The sequence below is a fragment of the Columba livia genome, chromosome 1 (genome assembly GCF_036013475.1).
Source record: "Columba livia isolate bColLiv1 breed racing homer chromosome 1, bColLiv1.pat.W.v2, whole genome shotgun sequence".
Taxonomy (NCBI): domain Eukaryota; kingdom Metazoa; phylum Chordata; class Aves; order Columbiformes; family Columbidae; genus Columba; species Columba livia.
Genome location: NC_088602.1, coordinates 207,077,887 through 207,105,115, shown reverse-complemented (window position 1 = coordinate 207,105,115; position 27,229 = coordinate 207,077,887). Strand labels below are relative to the sequence as shown.

Sequence of the window (27,229 nt, the reverse complement as noted above, 5' to 3'; positions counted from 1 at the left end):
CAAGATAACCCATGTGCACATCATGGGCCCTGGGGACAGCATGATGACCATGAGCCAGCACTGGGCCCTTGTGGCCAGGAAGGCCAATGGTACCTGGGGTGGGTTAGAAGGGGGTGGTCAGTAGGTCAGAGAGGTTCTCCTGCCCCTCTGCTCTGCCCTGGGGAGACCACACCTGGAATATTGTGTCCAGTTGTGGCCCCTCAGTTCCAGCAGGACAGGGAACTGCTGGAGAGAGTCCAGCGCAGCCACCAAGATGCTGAAGGGAGTGGAGCATCTCCTGTGTGAGGAAAGGCTGAGGGAGCTGGGGCTCTGGAGCTGGAGGAGACTGAGGGGGGACCTTATTAATGTTTATAAATACATAAACGCTGAGTGTCAGGAGGATGGAGCCAGGCTCTTCTTGATGACAGCAAATGACAGGACAAGGGGCAACGGGTACAAACTGGAACAAAGGAGGTTCCACTTAAATATAAGAAGAATCTTCTTCCCAGTGAGGGTGCCAGAGCCTGGAACGGGCTGCCCAGGGAGGTTGTGGAGTCTCCTTCTCTGCAGACATTCAAACCCGCCTGGACACCTTCCTGTGTAACCTCATCTGGGTGTTCCTGCTCCATGGCGGGATTGCACTGGATGATCTCTTGAGGTCCCTTCCAATCCCTGACATTCTGTGATTCTGTGATCAGCTGAGATCTCCTCTCAAGGGGATGGGGCTGTTTGTCTCCGTCGGGTTCCAGAGACACACACCAAGCCAGGGGCAGACCAGAGCATCGAGTGATGTTTTGCACTTTGCCTGGGACAATTTGCACCTCTCTTGTACAGCAGCACATCAGCTGGGCGCTCTGCTGTGCTCTGTGGCAGATCCAAACCAACAGACACCTCAAGCACTTAAAAGGCTGATAAGAAATACAGCAACCTGAGAAGGGTTTATGTTTATTCCTGAACTGCCTTAGAAATTAAACATTGTACAAAATGTGACTTGTTTCTAAAAAAATAAAACGGTAATGTTACATCATTTAGCATGACTCATGTTACTCATGTAGCAGAGTGACAATGGAAGCATGAACAAAAGAAAATACCCTGGAAAACCAGGAGAGAAATCACCAATTTCTATCTGCACACACTTCTGCCAGCATCCGAGAAACCCCTCAAGTAACATCCATCTTGAGCTCCCACTGAAGATAAATTGCATATTCCTATTATTAGGAACCCTGACAAACAAGATAACAGAGGAGCGATGCCTTGCGTTCTACTATCACTGATGGGCTAAGCAAAAATAGATGACAGCAAATAACAAACCAGATCATTCTGACACGACCGAGGAAAACAATCCCTTGCAGCACTGTTACCTTCCTGCTACTCTCCTGATCCCTTCCCTTGTTCCTGCAGCCAGAATTCACTTTTAGCTGCAAACTTGAGAAATGTGGTGTATAAACTCCCCTGGATTTGACACACACCACCTGCCTCAAGCAGCTACTTGTAGGTAATTCTGTCTCTTATGGAACTGCTAATATATTTCAGTAAATAAAATCTTGCAGCTTGCAGCTGACTGCTATGTTTTACAAAAGGAAAATGAAACAAATATAACACAACTTCGATATAGAATCAGGTGAAATATTTCCCCTGATAAGATCTCCACAAACATTTTATGTAATAAATCCATAGTGATCTTTAAATAAATCCAGTTTGCTTGTGGTTAATTGCTATATACATTATAAATACATACGCACACACAATTAAAACCCTGACACAGTAGAGTCTTGCGTCTGCCTGCAATCTTTTCTGATCCACAATTAGCACCTCAGGCGAGTTTGGAAATGTCTTCGTACTGGATATCTTCAACTCGGCGTCCTTTTAAAGGTCCCTGGAGAATGACATAGTAGAAGAATTAAGATCAAAATATAAACTTGTTTGTTTATTGAATTCCCAATAGGGAGCTTAAAATAAGATGGCTAAGGGCACTGTATGAAATCTCATCATGTTTAGACATTTTTCAAGAAGCACAATCAAAATGAACAGCATTGGGAGTCACAGGCATTAGCGTTTTTACTCAGTGCTGCACCCAGTAAAAACACAACGACCACTTTTTTGTTTAAGCATTCTGCCCAAAAACTACGTATAACTGCACATCGGACACTGGACAGGGGGTGCGTAGCAGAATGCATCCAAAAAAACGCAGGTTTGGGATTCACTCATAACACCATGTTTGCTGTTTCTTTGTTTTCAGCCTGACCAGACAATGTGACAAGATCTCAACACTGTGCCAGAAATCTTTTTCACTTTTATTTATGATAGTTAAAGTCCTTGTGATTTTGGGGCAAACCGCAGCTGTTTTGAATTAATTCACCATGAACTTTTAAGTAGTAAAAGATTTAATTTTGAACACAAACTTCTTATCTATAAAAATCCTGGTCACCCTACAAACAATAAGAAAATTTTCACAGACTTCATTGGTTTCCAGTAGTAGTTTCACTCTTTTTTAATGTATAGACTCAGAGGTCATGCAGGAAAGGGAAATCTTAACACATACAAGCAGGAGAACTAGAAAAAAACACAAGGAGGAAATTTTTGACACTGAGGGTGGTAAAACGCTGTCCCAGGTTGGCCAGAGAGGTGGTGGATGAACCATCCCTGGAGACATCCCAGCCCAGGCTGGACGGGGCTCTGAGCAACCTGAGCTGGTGAAGATGTCCCTGCTCATGGCAGGGGTGGCACTAGATGAGGTTTGAAGGTCCCTTCAACCCAAACCATCCTGTGATTCTATGAGACACTACCCTGGCTTTCCAAGGACAACGTTATCATGATCCTCAGCTCCAACTAAAGCTCCTTCTGTGATCAGGACAACCGCACAGTCTGTTCTCAAGCAAATTCTCCAAAATCTAATATGGGCTGCGTTTCTGCAGCTCTTCCTCAAATGGGATCCTAACAGGGTCTCTCTCCTCAAAGCCATGTTTAAGAAATTTGACTTTGAGCCAATAACCTTTCTCCTGCATCAATGAGTTTAAAGATTGGTCTTGCAGAGGAGAACGAAGAAGTAGCCACACAGATGTGATGACATGGTCTAATTTTAGCTCAGAAAAAGGTGATACATAAAACAAATGAACAACAGCAAAACACCCCATGAACAAACAAAACACCAGAACCAAACAAAACCCCCCAAAACAACAATGAAAAACAAACCAACAAACCAAAAACCCAACACAAAATCAAAAAAACCACCATAATTGTTAACCATGAACAAGACAACAAGTAAGCACATAAAGCCCCACGTTCAGTCTGGAAAAGGCAGGAGAAAATTCACCTCCTTGCATATTTCACATTTTTCACCTTCCCACAAAACAATACAACAGTCACATTCAAAATAAACATACAAAACGGTTTGCAAGTCTCTTTCAAGTTCAAAACTTGACAAAACCAGCATCCTGGCACGTTTTAAAGGCAAACAGCAGAACATCAGTCTGTAGTGGGGAATATGTGGCTGTTTTCCTACTGGTTGGGAATCGGCGGGAGGTGACCACAGTGTTTTGCACACTGTAAATAAAGCCATCCTGTAAGACAGGATTAATGATAGCATCTGTCTTTGTGCAAGCTCTCCAATGTACACATGAAAAGTGCTCCACGCAAACAAAATTTTGCAGTGTTCGAAACTTACAGAGTCGATGATTATTGTCACTGAAAACTTCTTTTCATTGATAGATTCCAAGATGCCTTCATTTCCCCTGTAACCACCATTTAATACCATCACTTTCTTGCCTGAAATGAGAAATAGGAAAAAAGTTACACAGCGGGGCTCCCAGCTTCTTTTGATGGAGCTGTGTTCAACTCCACTGACTGCTGGGAAAGAGAAGGTTTCTCCCCGCAGATCCAACAAGCAGCTCCCAGCTTTGCTTCACAGAATCACAGACTGGTTGGTGTTTGAAGGGACCCCTGGAGATCATCCAGTCCAACCCACCTGCTAACACAGGTTCACCAGAGCAGATCACACAGGAAGGTGTCCAGGTGGGTTTGAATGTCTCCAGAGAAGGAGACTCCACAGCCTCTCTGGGCAGCCTGGGCCAGGCTCTGGCACCTCAAAGGAAAGAAGCTTCTCCTCATATTCAGACAGAGCCTCCTGTGATTCAGTCTGTGCCCGTTGCCCCTCATCCTGTCGTTGGGCTCCACTGAAAAGAGTCTGGTCCATCCTACGACACCCACCCTTGAAATATTTATCAGCACTGATGAGATCCCCTCTCAGCTTCTCTTTTCCAGCTGAACAGCCCCAGCTCTCTCAGTCTCTCCTCATCAGAAAGATGCTCCAGACCCCTCAGCATCTTTGCAGCCCTCAGCTGCACTCTCTCCAGTAATTCCTTGTCCTTCTTAAACTGGAGAGCCCAGAAGCAGACACATTACAACCTGCCCGTTTCCAAAGCGCAGCTCCATTTACTGCTCCTGGCTACATATACTGTGGACTGACACAATCTAAACTACATCCAGAAGCCAAATCCATTTCTTCAACATCCCATTCCCTATACTAATGGCTCAGTACACCTCCTTTTTCACATCTCACACAGGCTGTCCCCCCAGGACGTCACATACAAGCATCCTTACACTACAGAGCGCTCACCGATACCATCACCCAGCTCCCCAGCAGCTGCAGAATGCAGCAGGTCTGCTGAATAATCTGCAAATCCCAAAATCCTACATGCACTGTGTTCTGCTTACTGCTACCCTGACTGTTCCCTGAAATACTGGTCAGATGCTACACACAAACATCAGTGTGTGCCAGTCAAAGAAACGCCCGCGAACCAAACAGGAGGTGAGGAAAGCTTTGCCAAGTGCCCACAGCTATTTGAGGCATGACTTTGGAAGGGAAAATACAGGATAAATATGACCAATGGCTCTGCAGGGCTCCCAGAGATGCTTCCTGCCAGCTGAAGAGAGATGCTTTCATCTCATCAAATGCGCTGATTCCTAAAGCACTTCTGTCTTCTCAGAAAATAATCTAAGTCTTATGAGAAAGGACTGTGAGGACTCAAAGCAGAAGCAATGTAATAATTGCCTAGAAAGTAACCAGGGGATATTTGGTATATGATCAAACCAGCTTGCAAAACACTGTCCCAAGAACAAGACAGCTTTTGTTATGGTACTTTCAAGTACATGAATTATAGTTTAAAAAAACTGAAATATTTGCAGTTTTGTAGTGACAGCTACGCTGAAAAATGAACAAAATATCTATACCTGGTGCGGGTATGACCGTTTCCAGATGTGTCTGATCCAGCTTCAGTTTGTCTCCAGAATCAATCATCTTCACAACTGCTGTATATTTGTCAATCACTTCCTGTTGTGAAAAGCAAAGGCCAATCAGAAAAATAAAATATATTTTAAAAAAAATCTAATTTTATATTTCAAAATTAACAAACTCAGGACCACGAGTCTGCACTTCCACATTTTCACAAGCAGAAAGGGACTTCTGAGCTGTCCTAAAGGCATCCAGCTTTCACCAACTGCTGACCGTCCCCACGCTGAAGTTAAGGCTTGATTAAAAGGGCTCCTCTTGAACACCAGTGATGGGTTTAATTGACCATTAATTTTGTGAGCCTTCTCTGAAGGTTTTGTCAAGCTTCAGATCAGCTATCTTGGCTATTCTCTCAAAGATGGAGAGTACATTAGAGGTTTCTTTCCCCCATGGGAGGCTGTGGCAGATTGCAACCCCCCTCCCTCCTTCAGTATGGCACATCTCCCTCTTCCTCTGCTACTTGAGGCTAACAGCTTCTTTTGTTTGGCCCAGAGCACCCTGGCTCCTGGGACATTAGAAGAAGGGAGTGCCAAGGCACACTGAGCTGCGCCCAGTGTGGGGGATGTTTGGAGGCTTCAGGGGCACCCACAGCCAATGTGCGGGGTGCAGAGAAGCTTCTAGAGTGCCTACAGTCAGATCTGATCAGATAAAAACGGGACTCTCGTCGAGACCCAAGCCCCATTTTGTGTGGGGGTCTCTTGGAGTACGAGCTTAGCCACTGCCGCCAGGAGAGCCCCCTCCCTGGGATGGAGACTCCGCTTGCCTCGCCGCCACGGGTGTAAGCAAACCTCTCGCAGGATTGTGAGTATATTTATACTTTTCGCGCACATTTGCACAAGTAAATTTATTCCTCGCACAATCGCGAGTGGCCGCCGAGAGCCCCTCGCACAATCGCGAGTGTATTTTCTTTCCGTGCACATTTGCACGTGTAAAATAACTCTCGCAGGACTGCAAGCGTATTATAAATTTACTCTCGTGGAATCGCGAGTGCACATTTTCCATACTCACTACGAGTACGTGTATCTCTATAAAAATAACCCCACACCGTGTTTAGGCAAGTGTGTACTCCTCCAGGACTCGGGGACGGCTCCGGCATTGTTTTGAGTGAAGCCACGTGCATGCACTCTGTGGACCGCCCCTCTCAATTATTTCCTCCACTGATATCCGAACCTGTATTTAAGTCACTTTTGGAGTGCTAAAACCCTGTTCCTCGCCGGCCTAACAAAAGTTGGTTTTGGACCTTGTTGTCCCTTAAATTGACCTGCGGGTTGCCTCTGTGACAGAGGCAAAGATGGCTGGAAGTCACACAGTAAATACTGAGATACTACTACCTCTTGATTAAGGAAAATGTCACTGATCATCTTCGCACCTGGAATAAACCGTGTTCCACCTCTGGTATTCAGAGCTCAACACGAGACAGACATCAGGCTCATAAACCCTTCCAGATCTCTACCAAAAAAGCAGTGATTTTGAGCTCTTTACACTCTAGTCAATGATTCAAAATGCACCCGGGCGTTATTTCTGGCACCTTTGTCAGCGACTGTTGAGCCCTGGTCTGCCCAGCACAACATAACTTCACTGGCAGTGGCTAAAAGTACTTTTAAACAACAGAGCGAGGCTGAGAGCCTGCAGATTTTGTGTAGAAACGGGATCTTGTTCAAAGGCAGCCTCCAGTTTAAATATATGGGCAAAAATGACTAGTCTGAGACTAAAACTCAACTGCACTGCGCTTGGTCATATCAAAAAGGGACTATTCTCCAAGGCACACATTTTAATAGGGACAAACTATGCAGGACGAAACAGTGGTTAAGAAAGAATCACTGAGTAAGTGACATTAAACCAATTCAGAGATTCACTCCCTGCCCAGAATAAGTCCCAGCAAAATGAAGACGACGTTTCAGCTCCTGCCAGTGTTGACTTAAAGCTGAACAACTTGCACAGTGAAAACAAAACTTGAGAAGTTATCTGATCTCAGAAGAGCCTAAAGAATGCCACGTTTGCATACTTTACCTTAACAACTGCCTTCTTCTTGTGATACTTCTCTCCAAGCTTCTTCGTTATAATTTTTACAATGATATCCTGGAATATTTGAATGGAGACAAATAATAAGATGCAAAAATATACAACTACACAATCTAAACTAATTGCACTGACTCCAGGCACAGACAATAGTAAAGACTAAGCACTCAGGAACTTGTCTTTATCCTTAAATTACTGTCTCAAAGTAATACTTTTGTTTGTTTTACAACTACAGTTACAGTTGAATTCAGGATATAATGTGAAAGTCCTCAATGGGTCAAGGGCCAGACTTCTTGATCTAGAAGTCCAGTCAAAAAACAGAAGCTGAGATAACGCCTCTCAGATCAAAGGCTGATGTTGACTTCTCCATGCCAGTAAAATCATGATTTAAACATGATTTGTAAAGACTCACAGTAACAGCTCTTTAATTAGAGAATTCCACCCCATCTGAGGTCAGGCATATGACACTTCAGACTGCAGATCCTGCAGTAATTCCTCCCAGATACTGTAATATTTCACATTTAGCAGCTCGCAAAATAAGAGCAAATTCAGTTTGGAATCTGGTCTTGGATCTTCACACAAATCAACAGTGGCTTTAGAGATGAAGAATCGGTTGTATTTGGTATAATAATAATAATTCTTAAGACGCTTACAGGCTGCAACCAGTAGTCTCTTCGAGATGTTCTTTTCTTCTCCTCTTCAAGCTACAGAACAACAAAAAATAATCACCATTTACTTCCTCCTTTCACCACAACTTTCCCATGCCTTTGAAAAGCTGAACCAATTCTCTAGGCTCACATCAAAATGGGAATAAAAAACCAACCAAAAACCTAAATATGGGTAAGTCAGTATGTGCTTGCTGCATAAAAATCAATCTAATGAGATCCAGGCATCCATAATAAAATGATGGAGATTTATATTTGTTTTGTGTCAAGATTTGTTTTGTTTCTAGATATTTTCTTCTCTTCCAAAATCTGTATTCCTTTACTTCCAACATCTGAGTTGTCTGTGGAATAGGGACGGATGAGCAGTAGAAACCAGTTTTAATGGGGATGTGAGAAAATTTTGCTTGCTAAGATACGAAAGTCTGAATTCCACATGAACTGAAGGTCTGAGGTCACTTCAAAGGATGCCCTGGTAAAGCGCACAGGGTTACAAAGACACAGATCCTGCATGATTTTTACCTCCATAATCTCATCCAGTGCAGACTTCTTCTTTTTCTCTTTGGACTGACCAGAGCTATGAGCTGATTCTTTTCTTTTAACTGCCCCTTCCACCATCTTCAGTGCATTTGCTCCAAGGACACTGCTGGAAGAGTAAGACGGTGTTTTCACAGCAGACCTTACATTGTTTCCTCTACCAAGATGCATTTGAAGAACTGGCTGTGCAAAAAGGCCTGCTGATCTATTAAATCTGAATTGTGCAAGTCACCTTCCAGACCCTGCATGCCTTCTTCTCTAGGACTGCATTTGGCAGCTAGAACTGATCTCCTTGAGGCGTAAACTCCACGCTCACCGATGTCTGCTGCCAGCGGTCCAGCAGAAGGAAAGCAACTTAATGACCATTTCACCAGCACAAAAAGCAAAGAGTTGATCGGGGACTTGAGGTCAGTGGAGAAGACAAAAGCAGGTCTGCAAACAGGGTTTTCAAATTTGAAAGGACAAATCTGTGGCTTTAGAGAAGCCACCTGGATAGACCTGGTGGATGTCTAGAACTCCTTCCAGAAAGAGATACTTAACCTACCCAGCAATGGGAAAAAACACATGGGAATCGAATCATAGAATCATTTTGGTTGGAAGAGACCCTCAGGATCATCGAGTCCAACCATAATCTAACTCTAACACTAAACCATGTCCCCAAGAACCTTGTCTATGCACCTTTTAAACACCTCCAGGGGTGGTTGACTCCACCACTACCCTGGGCAGCCTGTTCAATGCCTGACAACACTTTCCGCGAATAATCTTTTCCTAATTTGTAAAAAAGAGCTGCACACTCAGCAAATAAACACCATCTTCATAATCATATTTAAAATAGGGAAAAACAGTCTACGAGTTTTGAAAGAAAAGACCAATCAGCACAGAAAGTTACATATCATGGAACATGTAGGTAAAGTGAGAACTGCCAAAACCCAGCTTGAGTTAAGCAATTTTATAAATAACTTTTGAGTGCAGTAAAAAAAGACTCAATTACATATTGTCTCATCCAGAAAGATGAAGACAGCTGCTGTGAGGTGGACAGTAAGGCAATATTAATACAGCCTTACAACAAATCGCATGTTCTGCCTGTGGTGGCGATGTTGAATATACTGGCAAAGGGATATACATATCGGAATGAAGATGCTGAAATGGTAGTAGAAGCAAAACTGAGAGAAAAATTGTATTTCAGAGGAAGCCTGGATAATCTCCATGGCAGAGTTCTAGAAGAAATAGCACATTAAATCACAAATCAAATAGCAAGTACTTAACACCTTGTAAAGGTTAATGTACAATTAAACCAAGTGCAGTACCTATATTTAAGAAGGAAAACTCTAGCTGTGAGGTTACTAAGGGATTCCTGGGTGTCAGCACTAAGACAAATACTATTTAACATATACATTAAGGACCCTGGGACAAGGAAAGAGAGGCCACCAACACTGTTAGTGTGTGTCATCACTGCGGAGGACACAAGAAAGAACTGGACACCAAAGGGACTGGTTCATCTTAAAAAAACCACAAAATTCAACAGCACATTATGCAAGCTCACATACTTTGGAAAAGTTTATTCTGATTACCTTCTATCTACAGAGAGCTGTTTAAGAACAACAAAAGCAGAAAGGTGTCTGGCTATGATCACAGATGACAGCTACCAGTGTGAACCAGTCATGACAGAGTCAAATACAATCCTAAGAAGCATCAAGACAGACGAGCATTAGTGTCTTGTATAAGCCACGATGACATTTCATTTGCAGTATGCACAGATTTGATCAGTTCCAGGTTAGCTGAAACTGGAGCAAGGACGAGAAAGGGACATTCAGTGGATCGGGGGAATGGAGACAAAAATAACTGTTTATATTGGATGTCGATACCAACATGACAGCAACTGGTATAAACCAGCCATGACTATGTTTAGCTGAGAAATTATAGACAGGGTCCTAACGATCAGAGCAAACAGGTTTTGAAGGGTCTTCCCATGGGATTATAGGGCTGGGGAGACCCTCCTTGTGCACAACTGAGGCTGATCACTGTGTGGACAGGACTGGTACACTTGCAAGACTGCACACAGGAGTCAGTGCCCTTGAGAATCATATAGAATAGTTTGGGTTAAAAGGGACCTTCAAAACCCATCCAGTCCACTCCCTGCCATGAGCAGGGACATCTTCACCCAGATCAGGTTGCTCAGAGCCCCATCCAGCCTGGCCTGGGATGTCTCCAGGGATGAGGCATCCACCACCTCTCTGGGCAATTTGGACCAATGTTCTATCACCCTCAGGGGCAAAAATTTCCTCCTCACGTCCAGCCTGAATCTCCCCTCCTTTTGTTTAAAAACATCACCCCTTTTCCTAGGTCCTGCTGAAAAGTCTGTTCCCATTTTTTGTTAGGCCTCTTTTAAGTACCAAAAGGCCACAATATGGTCTCTCGGGAAAGCAGCTTGAAAGGACCTTCTGCTCATTCCTTCATTAGATGTAATTATAATCTTAGTTGTCTACGGAGTGAGTTAAGCAGGGATTTGAGGATGTAAGTTCTTGAAGGAAAAAAGTAAGCCCAGGGCTCCCAGTTTGCTCAAGGGCAGGTAGCACCAGCAGCTGTGCCCGCAGCGATGAGTCCTCACTCCATGTCAGCCACATAGATGTTCAAGGGAAGGCACATCTACCCTCCCACTCCATCTCCGTACCCAACTACCAATATCCCCACACCCTCTAAACTCTTCCATCCACTATCTAGGATCTCCTGGTCCTATTTCTGTAGCCTCACTCATGAAATACAAGTGCCAGGTTTCTTGTGCTGTGAGCATGGAAGGTGGGAAGCCAGAAGTTCTGCTGCACACTGCCCTGGGCACCAGGTTGAACTCAACTGATCCTCAGTAACAGCCAGAAGCTGCAGAACGCACCCTGACGCTGTCACAGGGAAGCAGTGTCTATATACAACTCAGAAGCGATTCCTGTATCTATGACACCTATACCAGTGACATATAAACCATCATTCAGTCACTTCACCATGAAGTGGGTATTCTAATTTTGCTTCTGCACTAGTTTTATAAAGTTTGCAGACAATTATTTCTCATATGCTAGAAAAAAATCAGACTATTTGATATATGATTTTACATTCAGCCAAATTTTAGCAAGCACCTTAAGTATTCTTCACTGACTCTACTCAAGTGAGTGTCTGAATTAAAGTTTTGGACTCATCTTAAGCACAACTCAATGCTTAGGGATAATTTACAAGGTTTCCTCAAAGTCTGAAATCTGTACCTATTATCGCAAAGAACTACTTAATTGTCTCATTTTCTCACTGGCATATCTCCCATCAGATACCTTATCTAAGAGCTGAGCTTGTGATGAGAGGAAAGCTTTCGTTTTACCCAAAATATATTTAATTACAATACTGCCTCACATGAAAAGATGTAGTGATCATCAAACAGTTTCACAGACTGCTGCAAGTCAGAATTGTTTGCATTATTGATGGCTTTTGTCCTGCGTCGCTCATGGTTATATGATGACAATTACATTCATGAGCTTCAGAAAGATTTACATCAGGTAGATTCAAGCTTCTTAAATCATGATCAGAGAAAATATTACCTCCAATTAGAGAAGGCAATCAAACCTTTTAGGAAGCAAAATTAACAAGTCATGAATACCCATTTGTAGGAGGCATCTGGGACAAGATGGAATTCACTTCAAATGCTCTGACTGGATCCCTTTTCCACTCTCTCACATCCCTATCTGCTCAGAGGAACCTGTAAATGCCTAGAACCTCATGGGCTTCTGCCATGAACCATCGTGAATTCAAGAAGGCTCCTCATCGCACACATTTAATATAAACCCATTTACCCATTTCAAATATAAATGGAACCATGAAGTCACCATGTATCCCCTCCTGAACAACATGACAGGATGAGATATTAGACTCCAAATATTTTAGGACAAGATACATCTTCCTGCCCATATAAATACCATTCTCCTACAAGTGCTTTGCAACAGTAAAGGTTGCCCTTCAATTCTTTTCTCACCTTGTTTTAGAAGATGCTGCTATTGAAGTACTTGCTCCTTTGTTTAAATTAAATGTAACTAAAAAATAAAAAGACATTACTCTATTTCTATCTTTAAACATAATTGCATTGAAGGATGTTACAATTTTTAAAATCTGCAAATGGAAAAGATAATAAATTTGAAAATATTTACTAATGTATGTTTTGGTTCATCTTTTAAAATAAATTACTTTAAACGTTATAAGAAAGAACACTCTGTATTTCCATATTCCAGTGCTCTTTATAACGGCTCTCAAAGCACTGCACGAAGCACCGAGCAGGCCTCAGCGCTCATCTCATTTTAATCACAAAATCAGCTTATGTATGTTCTAGAAAATTACATATATCAAAAATCTGGTTACCTTTCTCTTCTTCATTTTCTCTGCTCAGTTCGGTATAGACTGGCTTTTCCTGCCAAAAAAGACACAAAACACATTTCAAGAGTCAAACAGACACCCGAGCCAAGATATCATTTTTTGGCGATCATTGATTAGCTCAGTTTTACGGACTACTGTGAGATTATTACAAGTGACTGTAATATTCAACCTGGCTTGATTCATAGAAGATTATATATTGAATAAACATGATCTCACTACAGGCTTCTGTGCAAAATTCTCTAATTAACACTCTCTACAGAGATGCTGTCTAAACCTGCTTGATTCCAGCATGAAAGTAGCCTTACCGTAGCAGTTTTCTCTACTTGAACCAGCACGATTAGACAGGTTTCTGGACAGACTGAAGACTCAAAGCGGGAAATTCTGGAATCCTTACAAATTTTTAGCACCAAAGGCTCAGCCCATTTAAACTTCAATTAGTTTTAAATTAAGAAAAAGATAAATGTTAACAACGGAATTTAAATGTACCTATCAATAGTCAGGATCAAAAGGGAGGTTCCAGTTCCAGGCAACGATGTGTGTGGAAGTTGTGGAATTATGCCAAATAAACAGATGCCAAATACCACACCAGCACTACCAAAATAAAACTTTCACTATGTGGATTTTATTATGTCAGCCCTGCCCCACCTCCAGGTTATTTATCAGCCTCCCCACTGTACTTGTTATTTGCAGCCCTAAAAATTGTGAAATACCACAAAAGACAACATGTCACGCTGGTTATTGTATTGTTTACTCTCCCTTCCTAAATTCGAGGGTGATTTTTAAATCACTAATCACTTGAAAAGCAGTAATTATTACTCCTTTAGTACTAAAGTGAGCCAGATACCAAGTAAACCTAAGTTTTCCTCTGGAACAGGTTATAATCTAAGATAGGTGTATAGCAGAAAATTCAGAACATAAGTGAACTGATGTGGTGATCCAAGCATAGAAGAAGACAGACTAAATCAAAGTCTGAAATGGCCAGGATTGGACACTACAGCCACAGAATGCAATTTTAGCAGATTTCAAAAATCACATCAAATCTAAAAGGAGCTGAAACCTCTGTTTTCCTCTATTTATTTATTTTTTGTAAAACTGTGAATCCATAGAGGACCTGAATGTTCATCAGCTGTAGAAACCACCAGCTGGTTACTCAAGGAAGTGTAACAAATTGCAATTTCGACAGAAACAAGTTAGTCGAGGCTGCTATCAGAAGTATCTGGGAGAAGACTGTTCCTTGTGGCTTAGAAGGGAACAGCAATGCAGCCAAATATGCCCACTGTTCCCCAGTTTGAACTTGATGATGAGCCTGTAACCTAAAGCATGAAGCTTACTCATCACCTTCTAACTGCCTGCAAAGAAAATACCAGTGCAAGGATCTCACCAGCATCGAATTCACCATTAACTTAACCAAGAGGAGTTTTGAGCTGAGGGTTGACATACAGTGTAATTTTCCTCACCAGTTCTTTCCCCTCCAAACCTCTTCTAACTTGTTGTTCAATGAATTTAGCAGTTTTTTCTTCATCATCAAGGTCCTGTTTCTTCTTCCTCTCTTGTTCTTGCTGCCTGCGAATAGTCTCCGGATCCCTATCAATATATTGAATGTACCAGCCTTTCGGAGTCTCATCAACCTTGCAAAGACCTAAAAAGTCAATGCAAGATAAAGATTAATACTCACAAAAGCAAGCAAGGGACAAAGAAAATATCAAGATCATTTGCACAGTCCACGATCACTGTAACAATGCAGATACTTTACCAGAGACAATGTACCCCTTACTGGCCCGGTAAAATTGACTTTGAGTTATCTTTACTATCTGTTTCTGCCCTTCAGCTAGCCAGTTCTATTTGGAAATACGCCAGAGTACATAATAAAGTGGATTGTTTGATAATACTTCCCTTATTGAAGAAAATATTTCCTTCTCAATGTTTTAACAAGGAAAAAGCAGAAATCTAACATATATAAACAATACACACTAATAGCATCACACTGAAGGAAACTTTACTATGCTATGCTGTTGTTACTAACTCATTAGAGTGACTTTTCAAGCTGTATATGACTCCTGAACATATCCTGTAGGACACAGGGAATCAGAGCCAATGTAAACTTTCTGCCATTTAATCGCTCTTTCTCGCATGGAACAAAAAACTGCAGATCTCAAGCTTTAACCCTTTCACCAGGCCAGGAATGAAAACAACTGCTCCCTTCTTGTCCCTGTAAATATGGAAGGATTCTGAAGTCATAAAAAATGTTCTATCATAATTTTTGATTTTTAAATGGCAACTGCTGGAAGTTGATTTGGAATTTATAGCAATACCTCCAATAAATACAGCCCAACAGACGAAACAAGGAAAGGCTCGTGACTAACACATTTATCCCAGGTTTCTGACATTTTTTATAAGCAAATTCCTAATTGCACAGAAATATGTTTGGACATCTGTTAATATATATGCAGGAAGGGAGAGAAAGAAAGCAAAAGGAAATGGGAGACCTAACATAAACATTTACTGATCACTTATCAGCAATGCAATTACCCAATAACATAAAAACTTCCCAACCCTAAGCATCTACATTTACCTTCTCTCCCCAGCCATTTCGTAAAGTCAGTCAGTGTCTCCCACTGTGTGGCATTCATGTGGATGTGTTCTCGATGACTGATATATTCATTGTACACAATATTATTGTGAACTCTCTTTGTTCCTGAAATATAGAATTATAAAATATAAATATTGGATCTAGGAGAAAGGAAGCAAAACTTATTGCATTGAGCTAATAAAAGGCATTAAAAACTAACAAATAAGCAGTAAAATATTTACCAAATCGCCTCCTGAGTAGTTCTAGGAAATCATTTCGGAACTCCCTTAGGGGATAAAAAGAAAGTATTTTAGTAAAACTTTAAATAATCACAAAGCAATTTTCTATTGCCATTAAGAATTAAATACCTGCAGTATAAAAATGAGTGTTTTAAAGAGAGCATAATGAAATTCAGACACTCATTTCCCTTTTTCTGTACACTAGCATTAAATGCAGTAGGCACACACAAAGAAACACAATATGGTACCTGCACATACAAATTAAATCTTCAAAAGGATAATCCCCTTTCAAAGGGACAAAATGGAAAGAACGAAATGTAAACACTTCCCTCTAATTGCTGGTATTTCATTACCAGGTATCTTCCCAGGTTGGCTGACAACAAACACAGGGCAGGACAAAGGGCGGCAGCGGGAGATGGGAGGGATTGATCACTCATCTCGCTGCTAATTCAAGGGCTTGAGTATAAAGCCTCATTTCAGCCTCGTGCTGGAGACAGCTCCAGTCAACCCAGTTGTCACACAGGTCAGCTGGACAAAGGACTGGGGGAAACTACAGGAGGTTAATCACACCCCTGACTTGTTATCGCTCTGTAATGGCTCTATTTTTTTTCTAGCCCTTTGTAACTCTGCCTGTGTGGCATTCACTTAGCTGGGGCAGAACGGTGACGTGTTTTGTAACACTGAGCAACTTAAAACGGGACTGAGACACAGGATAAAACTGCCAAATTTCCTTAAACATCGTGGCTCCCTGAAATCTCTCATGTGCATTCAGAAGTGACATCACCTAAGTTTTCCAACTGCCATTAGAAAAAGAGCTGATGCTAAAATGTATCAGAATAAAGTGTCTTCAGTGGGACATGTTGAGCTTTAGAGGTACGGCTGCACAGATGGGATAGAGGAAGCAAACTTACTGAGAAAAGTAATCCATGAATTGTTGAGGATTTTCAGAAGCCAGCAACAATTGCCTCTGGTGGGACTCAGACATGCAGTGACATTTGAAGCCATTCTATAAAATAAAAATACTTTGTCTCAATTTACAACACTTGCACAGCTGAAGAGTACTAAAAATAACATTTTATAAGTGAAATTTCTTGGCCTGCATAGGGTGATTGTCCCTACTGATCAGGCAAGCCAGAAACAAAACTCTCCTGAGCCCAATAGCCTTAAGTCAAACCGTGAAAGTGGCTATGAGTCAGGACCTTCCAGCAGTGTGGGTGTTCAAGCTATGGACTGTGATGATTTGGCCACCTCTGGCACAGGGTTGAAGTCTTTAGAGCTCCCAAAAAAGCACCCAGACATAGGATGCTTGACTGCATCCTTTTTTTTTTTTTTGTTTAATGTAATGCCCTTTCATCACAATATGACTAAATCAACAGCAAATTTCATTCCATGGGAGACCCGTCCCCCTTTACAGAAAGGTCAGGTTGTAACTCAGTAAAGCTTTTCTGCTTGCAGTCTCTGGGAAGATAACAGGATTTGAGTTTCTTGGGTGAAAGGGAAAGGGGGGCAGAAAGAGCTGAAGAATGAGCCAATTAAACATTCACAGGATGCTTTATTTCTCTAAAGCACATTAAAGAGCCTACTCATGAAGAATGGAAAACTTAAAGCGCAGTTAACCCAAGCAGAGGTACTTTTGGAGCACAATCTAGTGGAAATTAGGAAGAAGAGGATACTGCATTCCACAGGCATCTGGGTCCAAGTAAACAGACAAGTGAAAAGACAAGAGGGAAGCTTCACAGAAAAAGCACATCAGAAGGGAAGAAACTGAACCAGAAGCAGAAGGAAGGAGCCCTCAGTACAGGACAGACATGGACCTGCTGGAGAGGGGCCAGAGGAGCCACAGAAATGATGTGAGGCTGGAACAGCTCTGCTGGGAGGACAGGCTGAGAGAGTTGGGGTGTTCAGCTGGAGAAGAGAAGGCTCTGGGGAGACCTCATTGCAGCCTTTCAGTGCTTAAAAGGGGCTGATAACAAAGACGAGGACAGACTTTTTAGCAGTCCCTGTTGTGACAGGACAAGGGGTGACGGTTTTAAAATAAAGGAGGGAGATTCAGGCTGGACATGAGGAAGAATTTGTTTTTACACTGAGGGCGGTGAAACACTGTCCCAGGTTGGCCAGAGAGGTAGTGGATGCCCCATCCCTGAAGACATCCCAGGCCAGGCTGGACAGGGCTCTGAGCAACCTGAGCTAGTGAAGATGTCCCTGCTCATGGCAGGGGGGGAACTGGGTGAGCTCTGATGGTCCCTTCAAACCCAAACTATTCTGTGAAGAGAGACCTCACAGTGCTCCAGATGTACATCCCCTTGGGCATGTCACTGCACCCACCCCGTTCCCAAGAGAAAACATGGTTGGCCTCAACTCCCCTCTAAGGTGGAAACCACCTAATTCTTAACCCCACTGATCCTTCAAGGTAAATATAAGGAAATCACCCCTCCAGGGGGCTTGGGGCCACCCTGTGCTCCTTCTCACCCCCAGTTAAACAGTCACTCTGCAAGAGATGAAACATCCCTGAAGACGAATCAGGGCCAAGACACTTTCTCCAAAGTGCATGAGGATTTCACCCATGGGGGATCCCAAAGGGATCACCCCACCCCCAGCAACTGGGAACCTTCCAAGTCTCATAAATCTGCCCACAACAGGGCTGTGGTCCCCACAAGAGGGACTGTGAACCCCCAAACTAGAAAAACGGCCCTTTACAACAGCTCCCTAAAGAGATCTGGTGTTCCCTATGCTCCCAGCAACTGAGGCCATAGAATCACAGAATAGTTTGGGTTGGAAGGGACCTTCAAAGCTCATATAGTCCAACCCCTGCCATGAGCAGGGACATCTTCACCAGCTCAGGTTGCTCAGAGCCCCGTCCAGCCTGGCCTAGGATGTCTCCAGGGATGGGGCATCCACCACCTCTCTGGGCAATCTGGACCAGAGTCCACGATACTCCTTAGAAAGATCACACCCTACAGATGGGATCACAGCCCTCACAAGGAGACTGGGGATATTTGCAAGGTGAATCTGGGCCAGCCCTGAACCCCCCACCAGGGAACTTGGGAAACCTACGAAGTTATGAGGTCACGTAAGACATCTGCAGCCCTCCACAAGAGGGCTGGGGACCGCAACAGGGCGATCGGAGTCCCCAGCGTACCCCTCAATGGCGCTTACAAGGGGGATGGGAGCCCTCATAAGGGCACTGAAGACCCCAACCGCAGGGATCTGACCCTTCTGTGTACACCCAAGAGATCAGACCCACTCAAGGGGACTGGGTTTCCCTACAAAAGGGTCAGAGCCCCCCGCGCCCCCTCACAGACGATCACTCTCCCTCCCCGAGACACCGAGGCCCACCCGGGCCCGCAGGCCCCGTCACCGTCGGGCCGGGTTTACCTCATCGCGGCACTGCTTCTGGCACATCTGGCAGTACCACCGCAGCTTCTGCAGTCCCTTGGATTTAATCCGGTTGGCGATGGCCTTGGGGCTGAGGAAATCCGCCTTCCCCATGGCGGCGGCGACACGAAACCTGTAAAGCCTCCGAAACCTCCGCCACCGCCGTCACGGCCGCCACTCCGCCCCCGCCGGAAGTAGCCGCAGACGTCGCCGAAGCACTTCCGGTGCCCGCCGCCCCAGTGCGCGCATGCGCGGTGCGGGCGCGCTGACCTTCAGCGGGGCTGTGGTGGAGCCGCCATGTTCGCCCGCGGGGCCGCCGTCGCCCTTTACCAGCCACAATGGTAACGGGCGGAGGAACGGGCCTGCGGGGATGCGTCCCGGTGGTGGGGGAAAGCGGCGGGGTGACTGAGGGCCTGATGGTCCCCTCAGCTGTGCGGGGCCGCCAGGCCCTGAGGCGCTGTGGGGTGGCTGGGGGAGTGGGTACCGTGAGGCTGAGGGGAAGCGGCTTCCCCTGCAACACAGGGGTGACCGGGGGCTCCGTCCTCTCAGCCACGGTTCGGGAGTGAGGGGGGGACGGGAGCTTGAAGGGAAGGGTCGCTCAGTTGGGGAGAGGGGAATGGGGGAGTGGAAAGGACAGTTCGTAGGTGACAGGTGGTGCAAGGAGACTCTGCTCTTGTCAGGAAACAGTGTAGCTCGCTCTGCTTTATTTAATTCATTTTAAAAAAAGAAGTTGCATTTTTTTGAAAGGTGTCCCCTTCCGATGCCATGCTGTCTGGATTTCATTTACATAGAATAATGTGGATTTTACATTAAATGAGATATGGTGTCACAAGAGTTAAGGAGAAGGGGGATGGGTCTGGATACAAGGCATGGTTTAGAGTGGCTTGTCCCTCTTCCGTATTCTTTTTAAGAAACAGCAATTCTTTAATTTATCATAGAATCATTTCGGTTGGAAGGCACCCTCAAGATCATCAAGTCCCATTATAACCTAACTGTAGCACTAAAACATGTCCCTACAAACTTCGTCTAAACACCTTTTAAAGACCTTCATAGATGGTGACTCCACCACTGCACTGAGCAGCCAGTTCCAATGCCTGACAACCCTGTCCAGGAATAATTTTTTCCTGAAATCCCATCTAAACCTCCCCTGGTGCAACTTGAGGCCATTTCCTCTTTTCCTCTCACTTGCTGCTTGGGAGAAGAGACCAACCCCCTCCATGCTACAATCTCTTTTCAGGTATTTGTAGAGAGGGAGGTCTCCCCTCAGCCTCCTTTTCTCAAGGCTGAACAGCCCCAGGTCCCTCAGCTGCTCCTCATCACACTTGCGCTCCAGAGCTCTCACCAGCTTCGTTACCTCCTCTGCACTCTCTCTAGTATTTCGATGTCCTTCTTATGATGAGGGACCCAAAACTGAACACAGGATTCAAGGTGTGGCTTCACCAGTGCTGAGTATAGTGACACAATCACTTCCCTAGCCCTGCTGGCCACACTATTCCTGATACAAGGCAGGATGCTGGTGGCCTTTTTGGCCACCTGGGCACACTGCTGGCTTATTTCATTCCTCCAAAAGGGACCTGCCTTTGGCAGGTGTTGGTTTGCTGGAGAACTATGAACTATCCTAATTCATCCTGCATTCGTTTTCAGGGGCCAAGTCAGGAATATGGCAACTCTAAAAGACAGTAAGTACTGCTTTTGTTTGTTTCGGAGAGAGGGAAAGTGTTGCAGGAAAACATATGTTGAAGTATAATTTCTGCTGACCTCTGCCAAATTAGCTAATTGTGATGCACCATAACTTTGATATATGAGCCTCCAGCACTTCTTGTATTAAACGAGTGGCCTTCACAACAGGTATTGCTTAAAATGGTTTTAACACTAATTGAGATATCGATTCAGCAAACCAATATAGTTTTACTCAAATATTTAAAGTTATTCAAAAATATATTCAAAAATATAACTCAAAGTTTTTCAAAAATAACTTTCTCATAAGTGCTAAACCAGATTTTTGCTCACCTTCAAGAAATTTATTTTCTGTATGTTTCTTTCCCTGCCCATTTATCTAACATTGAAGCAGGGAAAGGGTGACTGGATGATTTCACTTCGATAAAACTTCTTTAAGCCATGCTTTTTAGGTTCTTATACAGAGACATTGCCTTGGAATTGTGCTTGTCTATAGGACAGCTGTTCTGTTTTGATTTTTACATCGCTATTTTTATGAATCTCTTTTTGCTACAATCTAAACAGAGGAGGAAGCTTATTCTGTCTTTATAGCCTGGGGTTGTTTTTTTCTGTTTACTCTCCTTGTCATCTAGGAAAAGATGACAATATACCTCAAATGATATATTTGTTAAACAGGTAGAGGCAGAAGGAAAGAGACCTTACATTGGGCTAAATATCCAATAAATGCTATGTCTGGGGAAAAAGACATCCCTATTGTAAAGATGCATTTGGGTTTTCAAGATTACTACTCTTACTCTTTTCTTACCATAAATACTGAGGGCATGTCTTTTATGAGGTTTGTTTGTGCATTGTTTGTTTGTTTATTTTTTTCGTCTTTGAGGAACTTGGCAAGATATTTTTGGATGCCTGTTGCTAGCAATTTATTGCTTGTTTTGGATGTCATTATGCCCAGTACAGCCCATGACCTTCAACTATTAACCTTGTAGTTACCAGGCGCTTGAAGTCCATCAAGAACATTCAAAAAATTACCAAGTCCATGAAGATGGTTTCTGCAGCAAAATACGCAAGAGCTGAGAGGGAGCTGAAGCCTGCGAGGGTCTATGGAACAGGAGCACTGGGTGAGAGAAAGCTCTTGCGCTGCGTGATGTGGGATCAGAAGAGGAAGGTTTTCATGGTGGTGATAAAATGTCTAGAATTTTTAACCTTTTGTTAGATTCTTTCCAAAGGAATTTGTATCTCAAGGCCAATATCACCTTGAGTGTTCCTTATAAGTGATTTACAGAAAGTGGCTTAAGAGTTCTAATGTGAAATTCAGTATGATTTCTAATATTTTTTTTTAACTTCGTGTGGTTGTTTTTGTTAGCTATAAAAGTACCATAAATCAGAATTTCTGGCCTGCTTCGGTGTGTTAATTAAATTGTGTCCCTTCTCTGTAGCAGCTACAGCTGCTGCCACACCTTCTTGTGGACTCTTGGGCTGCCTGTGCTCCTGAGCCAGTGGACTTGCACAGTGAACTTAACTAATTAATAACACTGATTGTGTGATAGCCAATGCAGAGATGTGGCTGGCTTTGAATTGTTTGTCACCTCTGGTCATGTCATGTGCAAACTTGCAGTGATTTTGAGGGAAATAAAATTAATCTCACAGTGGTTTAGAACCCCTTTAGGGATTATTTTAGTTAGAATAAGTCAAAGGTGTTTTGATATGACCTGTTTGCTTCCTGGCACCCCTGAAGAACTTACCCTTTTCTTCTTTTTTTGTCGTTTTGTTTGTTTGTGTTGGTTTCTTTTGGTTTTGTTTTGGGGTTTTTTTGGTATGTTTGTTTGATTTTGGGTTTTTTTTAGCTCTGTATGAGAAGGCAGAAATAAAGGCACCCGAGGACAAGAAGAAGCACCTCCTTATCGGTGTGTCCTCTGACCGAGGTCTGTGTGGTGCTATCCATACGTCTATTGCTAAAACCATGAAGAACGAGATTACCAACCTCTCGAATGCAGGGAAAGAAGTTATGGTGGTTGGAGTAGGTGACAAGATCAGAGGTCTGCTTCAGAGGTAAAAAGGGGAAGGGTTTGGTTTGGTGGTTTTAGTTGTTTTCAGAAGTTTCAAGACTGCTTGTAAAGCTGTTTGCCATTCACAGACAATTGCATTTAATGAAGCTGTGCTAAACTCAAGTTCTTTCAAAAAAAATCTGCAAATATGCTAAAAGGGGTTTTGATCATCTGGACATTCATGAAATTGCTGCACAGCACTACTATATTCTTAGAATAAAAGTCTGAAAGCTAGCAACACTAGTGCTGTTACAAATGTGTGTTTATTATCAAAGCTATCATAATAATTTAGCTGAAAAAGAAAGCAGTATTTATCTCAGGCCCCGATTCAGCAAAACCCTTAGTTCTGAACGCTAGTAGGTTACTGGACTCGTTGCCTCTTGGTGTCACATAGTTGTACATTAGAGCATCCACTTGTTCTAACACAGATTTGATGTTACTGCAGGACACATGGCAACTACTTCCTGCTGACATTCAAAGAAGTGGGACGGAGACCTCCAAGCTTTGGAGATGCCTCGGTCATTGCCTTGGAGCTGTTAAACTCTGGGTATGAATTTGATGAAGGCTCTGTCATCTACAATCGGTTCAGGTAAGGTTAAACTGAAACTGCACTAGAAAAATATTGGGTAGAAGGCTTCGAAGAGCATGTTGACCCAATGAAGTAATATGAAAAGTGACCCAATTTGCTTTATTTCTGGAGGACTGAGTGCATTTTGTTGTGTGTGAAGAGACATTGGTTTTGGTGATATTTTTAATAGCCGTGGTTGGAATTCTCTTTGTGCAGTGAGTGCCGTTGTATTTAGTGAGTACGTCGTTATATCCACGTAGTATCTCATATCTTCCTCAGGATTATCAGGAAACTTTGTGGGATTGGAAAGCTGGAAGTTGTTTATTCTATTTTGATTTTAAACACTGAATTTTGGCTCTTCAGTTCAACTAACCCTATTATGCTCTTTCCATACAGGTCTGTCATCTCCTACAAGACAGATGAAAAACCCATTTTCTCTCTTGAAACAGTTGCTGGTTCTGGTAAGTGGTGAACTAGAAACCACCAGTTATGGGCAGTGATAAATCACAGAAAAAGTACTCTGAACGCAGGAATATGGTATTAAAATATCTTACTATGGTGCACATATCGTAAGTTTAATAGATTGTTTTATTTTGGCAGTCTAATGCTGACCTGTCAAGGTGCTCTAGGGCAAGGAGGTTAAAAAGGATCGTTGTACTAATTTTGATTTATGATTCTCTCTCAAGCAAGAAATAAGCGTATGCAGAATGTCAAATCCAGTTTTCAGCCCTGGACAGCATGGGTGTTCAGGGAGTTTGCACTACTCAGTAAAAATATCCTGAATGTTTCTGCAGCATTGTTTGGGAAGATTAAACATAATACACTAATAATGTATTTGGCCTTGGTGAGAATCTGACTTTCCTAGTGTTAAATTGAATGAAAAGACATAAAATACTTAATCTCTCTGCAACTTAAAATTTTCTTATGAAAGTACACATAGTGCATAGAGAAAATTCCTTTGCTAAGTCTGCTCCTTTGTATTGTACAGAAAGCCTGAGCATCTATGATGATATTGATGCTGACGTGCTGAGAAACTACCAGGAATTTACACTAGCAAATATTCTGTACTACTCCCTGAAGGAATCCACCACCAGTGAGCAGAGTGCTAGGATGACCGCTATGGACAACGCCAGCAAAAATGCTTGTAAGTCTACACTGTGGCTTCCCAGGACTTCAGTAGTTTAGCATGAAGGCATTGAGCTACCTTTGTCTAATTCTTTGCTTCCAAAATAATGAGAAGTGAGCTGGTTTCTCTCTTAATTCCATGCTGAGTCTGTTTTTTAGGGCCAGTTCAATCAGGATTCTTTCTGAACATGTGAATCTTATTTAGTCCCTGGGAAGGGGGATTGCTGTCAAGTATGTGAGAAACAAGAGTAGGTAACTGGAAGTGAAATACTAAACTAATGTTGTAACAGCCAAATATTCTTTCTGCTCTTGTGTAGCTGGTCGGAGGATTTCCAAACCTTTTAGAAACCTTTACTTACCTGCTTGTGAGTCTAGTGTAATTAGTACTGCTTCAACTGAAGGGTGAGGGAAATGAAACAATGGTTAAATGCTTTCCCACCTGTTGTGCAACAAGTTCAGAATATACAAGTATTCCTTGGAAGGTGTTCAAACTGCACAGTGCAGAGAGTGTGCGGTGGGAGACAGCAACAGCTTTTAACGTGGCATGATGATAGGACTTCATTCCTAAGAAGGTCGCGTTGCATTAAGGATACTGGTGATAGCGTAAAGCTGATGTGATCTGCAGTTGGATCTATAGATGTGTCTCTGCTGACTGCTTTATCTTGTGACAAAGTGGTAGTGCCTTCTGTGTTAAAAAAAATAGGAGAATAAAAATTTCCAAAAGCTCTGTCTTCCTTCACCAGAACAACAGTAGTTTGACGGAAATACTGATGTAGTTATTGACAGTCAAATCTAATTTAAATGCAAATAACACGTGCTTGTGTTATGTTAAAAAAAAGCTATGTCATACTGTGGTGTTTACTGGTCTGCCAGCTGTTCTTCACATATTTAACTCTGATGCCTGAAGCCAAATTATCAAGTTTCTAGGCTGTCTCCTAGTAGCTCTATATGTGGGGGAAAAAAAAATGAAAAGTACGGTAAGACTCTTGACCGTTTGGTTGGATTTACAATAATATTTGGTATTCTGTTCATACAGCTTCTCTTTTTCTGTATTTGAATCATTATTATATGTTTAAATTCCAAACTTAATTTTTTCTAGCTGAGATGATTGACAAATTGACCCTGACATTCAACCGTACCCGTCAAGCCGTCATTACTAAGGAGCTTATTGAGATCATCTCTGGTGCTGCTGCTCTGTGAGTACCCATGTAAACATGAAGTAGGAGTTGTGGCAAAGTTGTGTTTCAAAGTTGTGTAAGGCTTGTATCATATGTTCTGCTGCAGTCAGGTCAGCAGGGAGCATTCGGGTGTGCTGCTTCTAAAACCAGAGGGAAGACAGCCCATGGTGTGACTCCAAAGTTCTCAACTTGCGCATTTCTACTAACAAGTGTGATGTTTAGCAGCCTTTTTTTGGCCAGATAAAGTTAAAAAGCTGGTAAAATCGATCTTTAGCCTCAACAGGCAGCGGTTTTCCTCCTTTTTGATGTTCAGTGGATTTCCCCCCTCCTCTCTTCTACTCTGGGCTTGTCTTCCTCTCTCTCCTCAAACAGCCCAGTAGTGTTGGATGTTGAGAGCAAATCTGGTGACTGAAATGCTGCTGGATAAATGAGCCTGTGATGGTGTTCAGAAGCTTAGAGTTTGGGGTGGGGTTGGAGGAAGGAGGGAATTTCCAGAATCTGTTGATACTGAATATGTACTTGACTTGAAGTTCAGTATTTTGCTTATTTCCTTGAGCAAGAAGTTTTGTGAAGGTGTGTACTGCAGGTTACAAATGTGTGGGCTTAGACCACAATTTGTAACTGCGTGTAGCTCATGTGTATTACATCTAACAGCTGAAATTTTGTGCTATACTCAGATGCAAATACATGTGTTAATATCCTGTATGTTTACAAAATGCCTGGAATACATATCATGAACCAGTTACGTGCTGTATTGTGCTCCTCACAATACATTTGTGGTCATAAATACATGCTTAGTTTTGCCTGAGTTTGCATGAGTTGCTTCCTAACCTGCTTGTTCTGTTTTTTCTCGTAATACCATAACCAGGGATTAATCGGAAAAAAAGCGGTTCAGCCAAATCCAAGAGGTAAAGTTATCAAATAGAAACCAGATTGTTTCTTTTAAATGAATAAACACAGAAAATCTTGAAGTCAAATGAAGAACTCAGTGGTGGTGTTCAGACAAACTGCTCTTCCCGAAGAGCTGGGAAACTGCCCATTGCTAGTTTAAATACGAATGAGAAGTTCCTAAGAGTCAATAATTTTAAGCAAAATACCTCCATTAATGTGTAAATCCACATTTGACATAATTTTCTGTGTTTTTATTTCTGGGTGATTGGATTCACTTGAAACTATTGTTTATTTTTATCATAGTGCCCAGACCTTATGCAATGACTGTATGTAGGATGTGGTACCTAAAGGGCTTTCTGTAGCAAAATAAACATATTCAAAATTTAAATGTTCAAGTTAAAAATAGACTTAATGAAGAGGTTGGGGTGGTGGGGAAGGTTAGGAATATTAGTGAGTTGGAAATATTCAAATTGGAGGAGCCAAAAGTTTTAAATTAGGAAAAAAAAAATTAAAAGGGTTTTAATTTGCTTCATTTTTCCTTACAGGTGAAGAAGAGCTGTTCTGATCATATGGTTTAACCTGCCTGTGTTAACAAGACTGCTCTGTTATTTTGTGAAGAAGTGGTAAAGTCCCAGAAATCTGTAAATTCTTAAAATAAACCACCTACATGAAACAAA

The 27,229-nt window shown here is 42.6% G+C and overlaps 2 protein-coding genes across 4 annotated transcripts; one reads left to right on the top strand and one right to left on the bottom strand.

Moving 5' to 3' along the window:
* Positions 1-908: 908 nt before the first annotated feature.
* KIN (Kin17 DNA and RNA binding protein) lies at positions 909-19,275 on the bottom strand. 2 transcript variants are annotated; one of them, XM_065049289.1, is made up of 13 exons: positions 19,069-19,275; positions 16,605-16,699; positions 15,697-15,740; positions 15,458-15,580; positions 14,343-14,524; positions 12,871-12,919; positions 12,491-12,548; positions 8,470-8,593; positions 7,939-7,989; positions 7,277-7,345; positions 5,209-5,308; positions 3,644-3,744; positions 909-1,855 (listed from the first exon to the last, which is right to left on the bottom strand). In XM_065049289.1, exons 1-13 carry the CDS (start codon positions 19,180-19,182, stop codon positions 1,793-1,795), a joined length of 1,173 nt encoding a protein of 390 aa, XP_064905361.1. In that variant the 5' UTR covers positions 19,183-19,275; the 3' UTR covers positions 909-1,792. The 2 variants fall into 2 exon arrangements, with proteins under 2 accessions (XP_064905361.1, XP_064905362.1); XM_065049290.1 differs by having other exon boundaries at positions 8,470-8,590; positions 19,069-19,273.
* ATP5F1C (ATP synthase F1 subunit gamma) lies at positions 19,243-27,229 on the top strand. Of its 2 annotated transcripts, XM_065049291.1 has the most exons (10): positions 19,243-19,409; positions 20,713-20,747; positions 21,732-21,863; positions 22,590-22,794; positions 23,236-23,379; positions 23,755-23,819; positions 24,347-24,502; positions 25,583-25,679; positions 26,530-26,569; positions 27,098-27,229. In XM_065049291.1, the coding sequence occupies exons 1-9, from the start codon at positions 19,366-19,368 to the stop codon at positions 26,534-26,536; spliced, it is 885 nt and encodes a 294-aa protein (XP_064905363.1). In that variant the 5' UTR covers positions 19,243-19,365; the 3' UTR covers positions 26,537-26,569; positions 27,098-27,229. The 2 variants fall into 2 exon arrangements, with proteins under 2 accessions (XP_064905363.1, XP_005500047.2); XM_005499990.2 differs by lacking the exon at positions 26,530-26,569.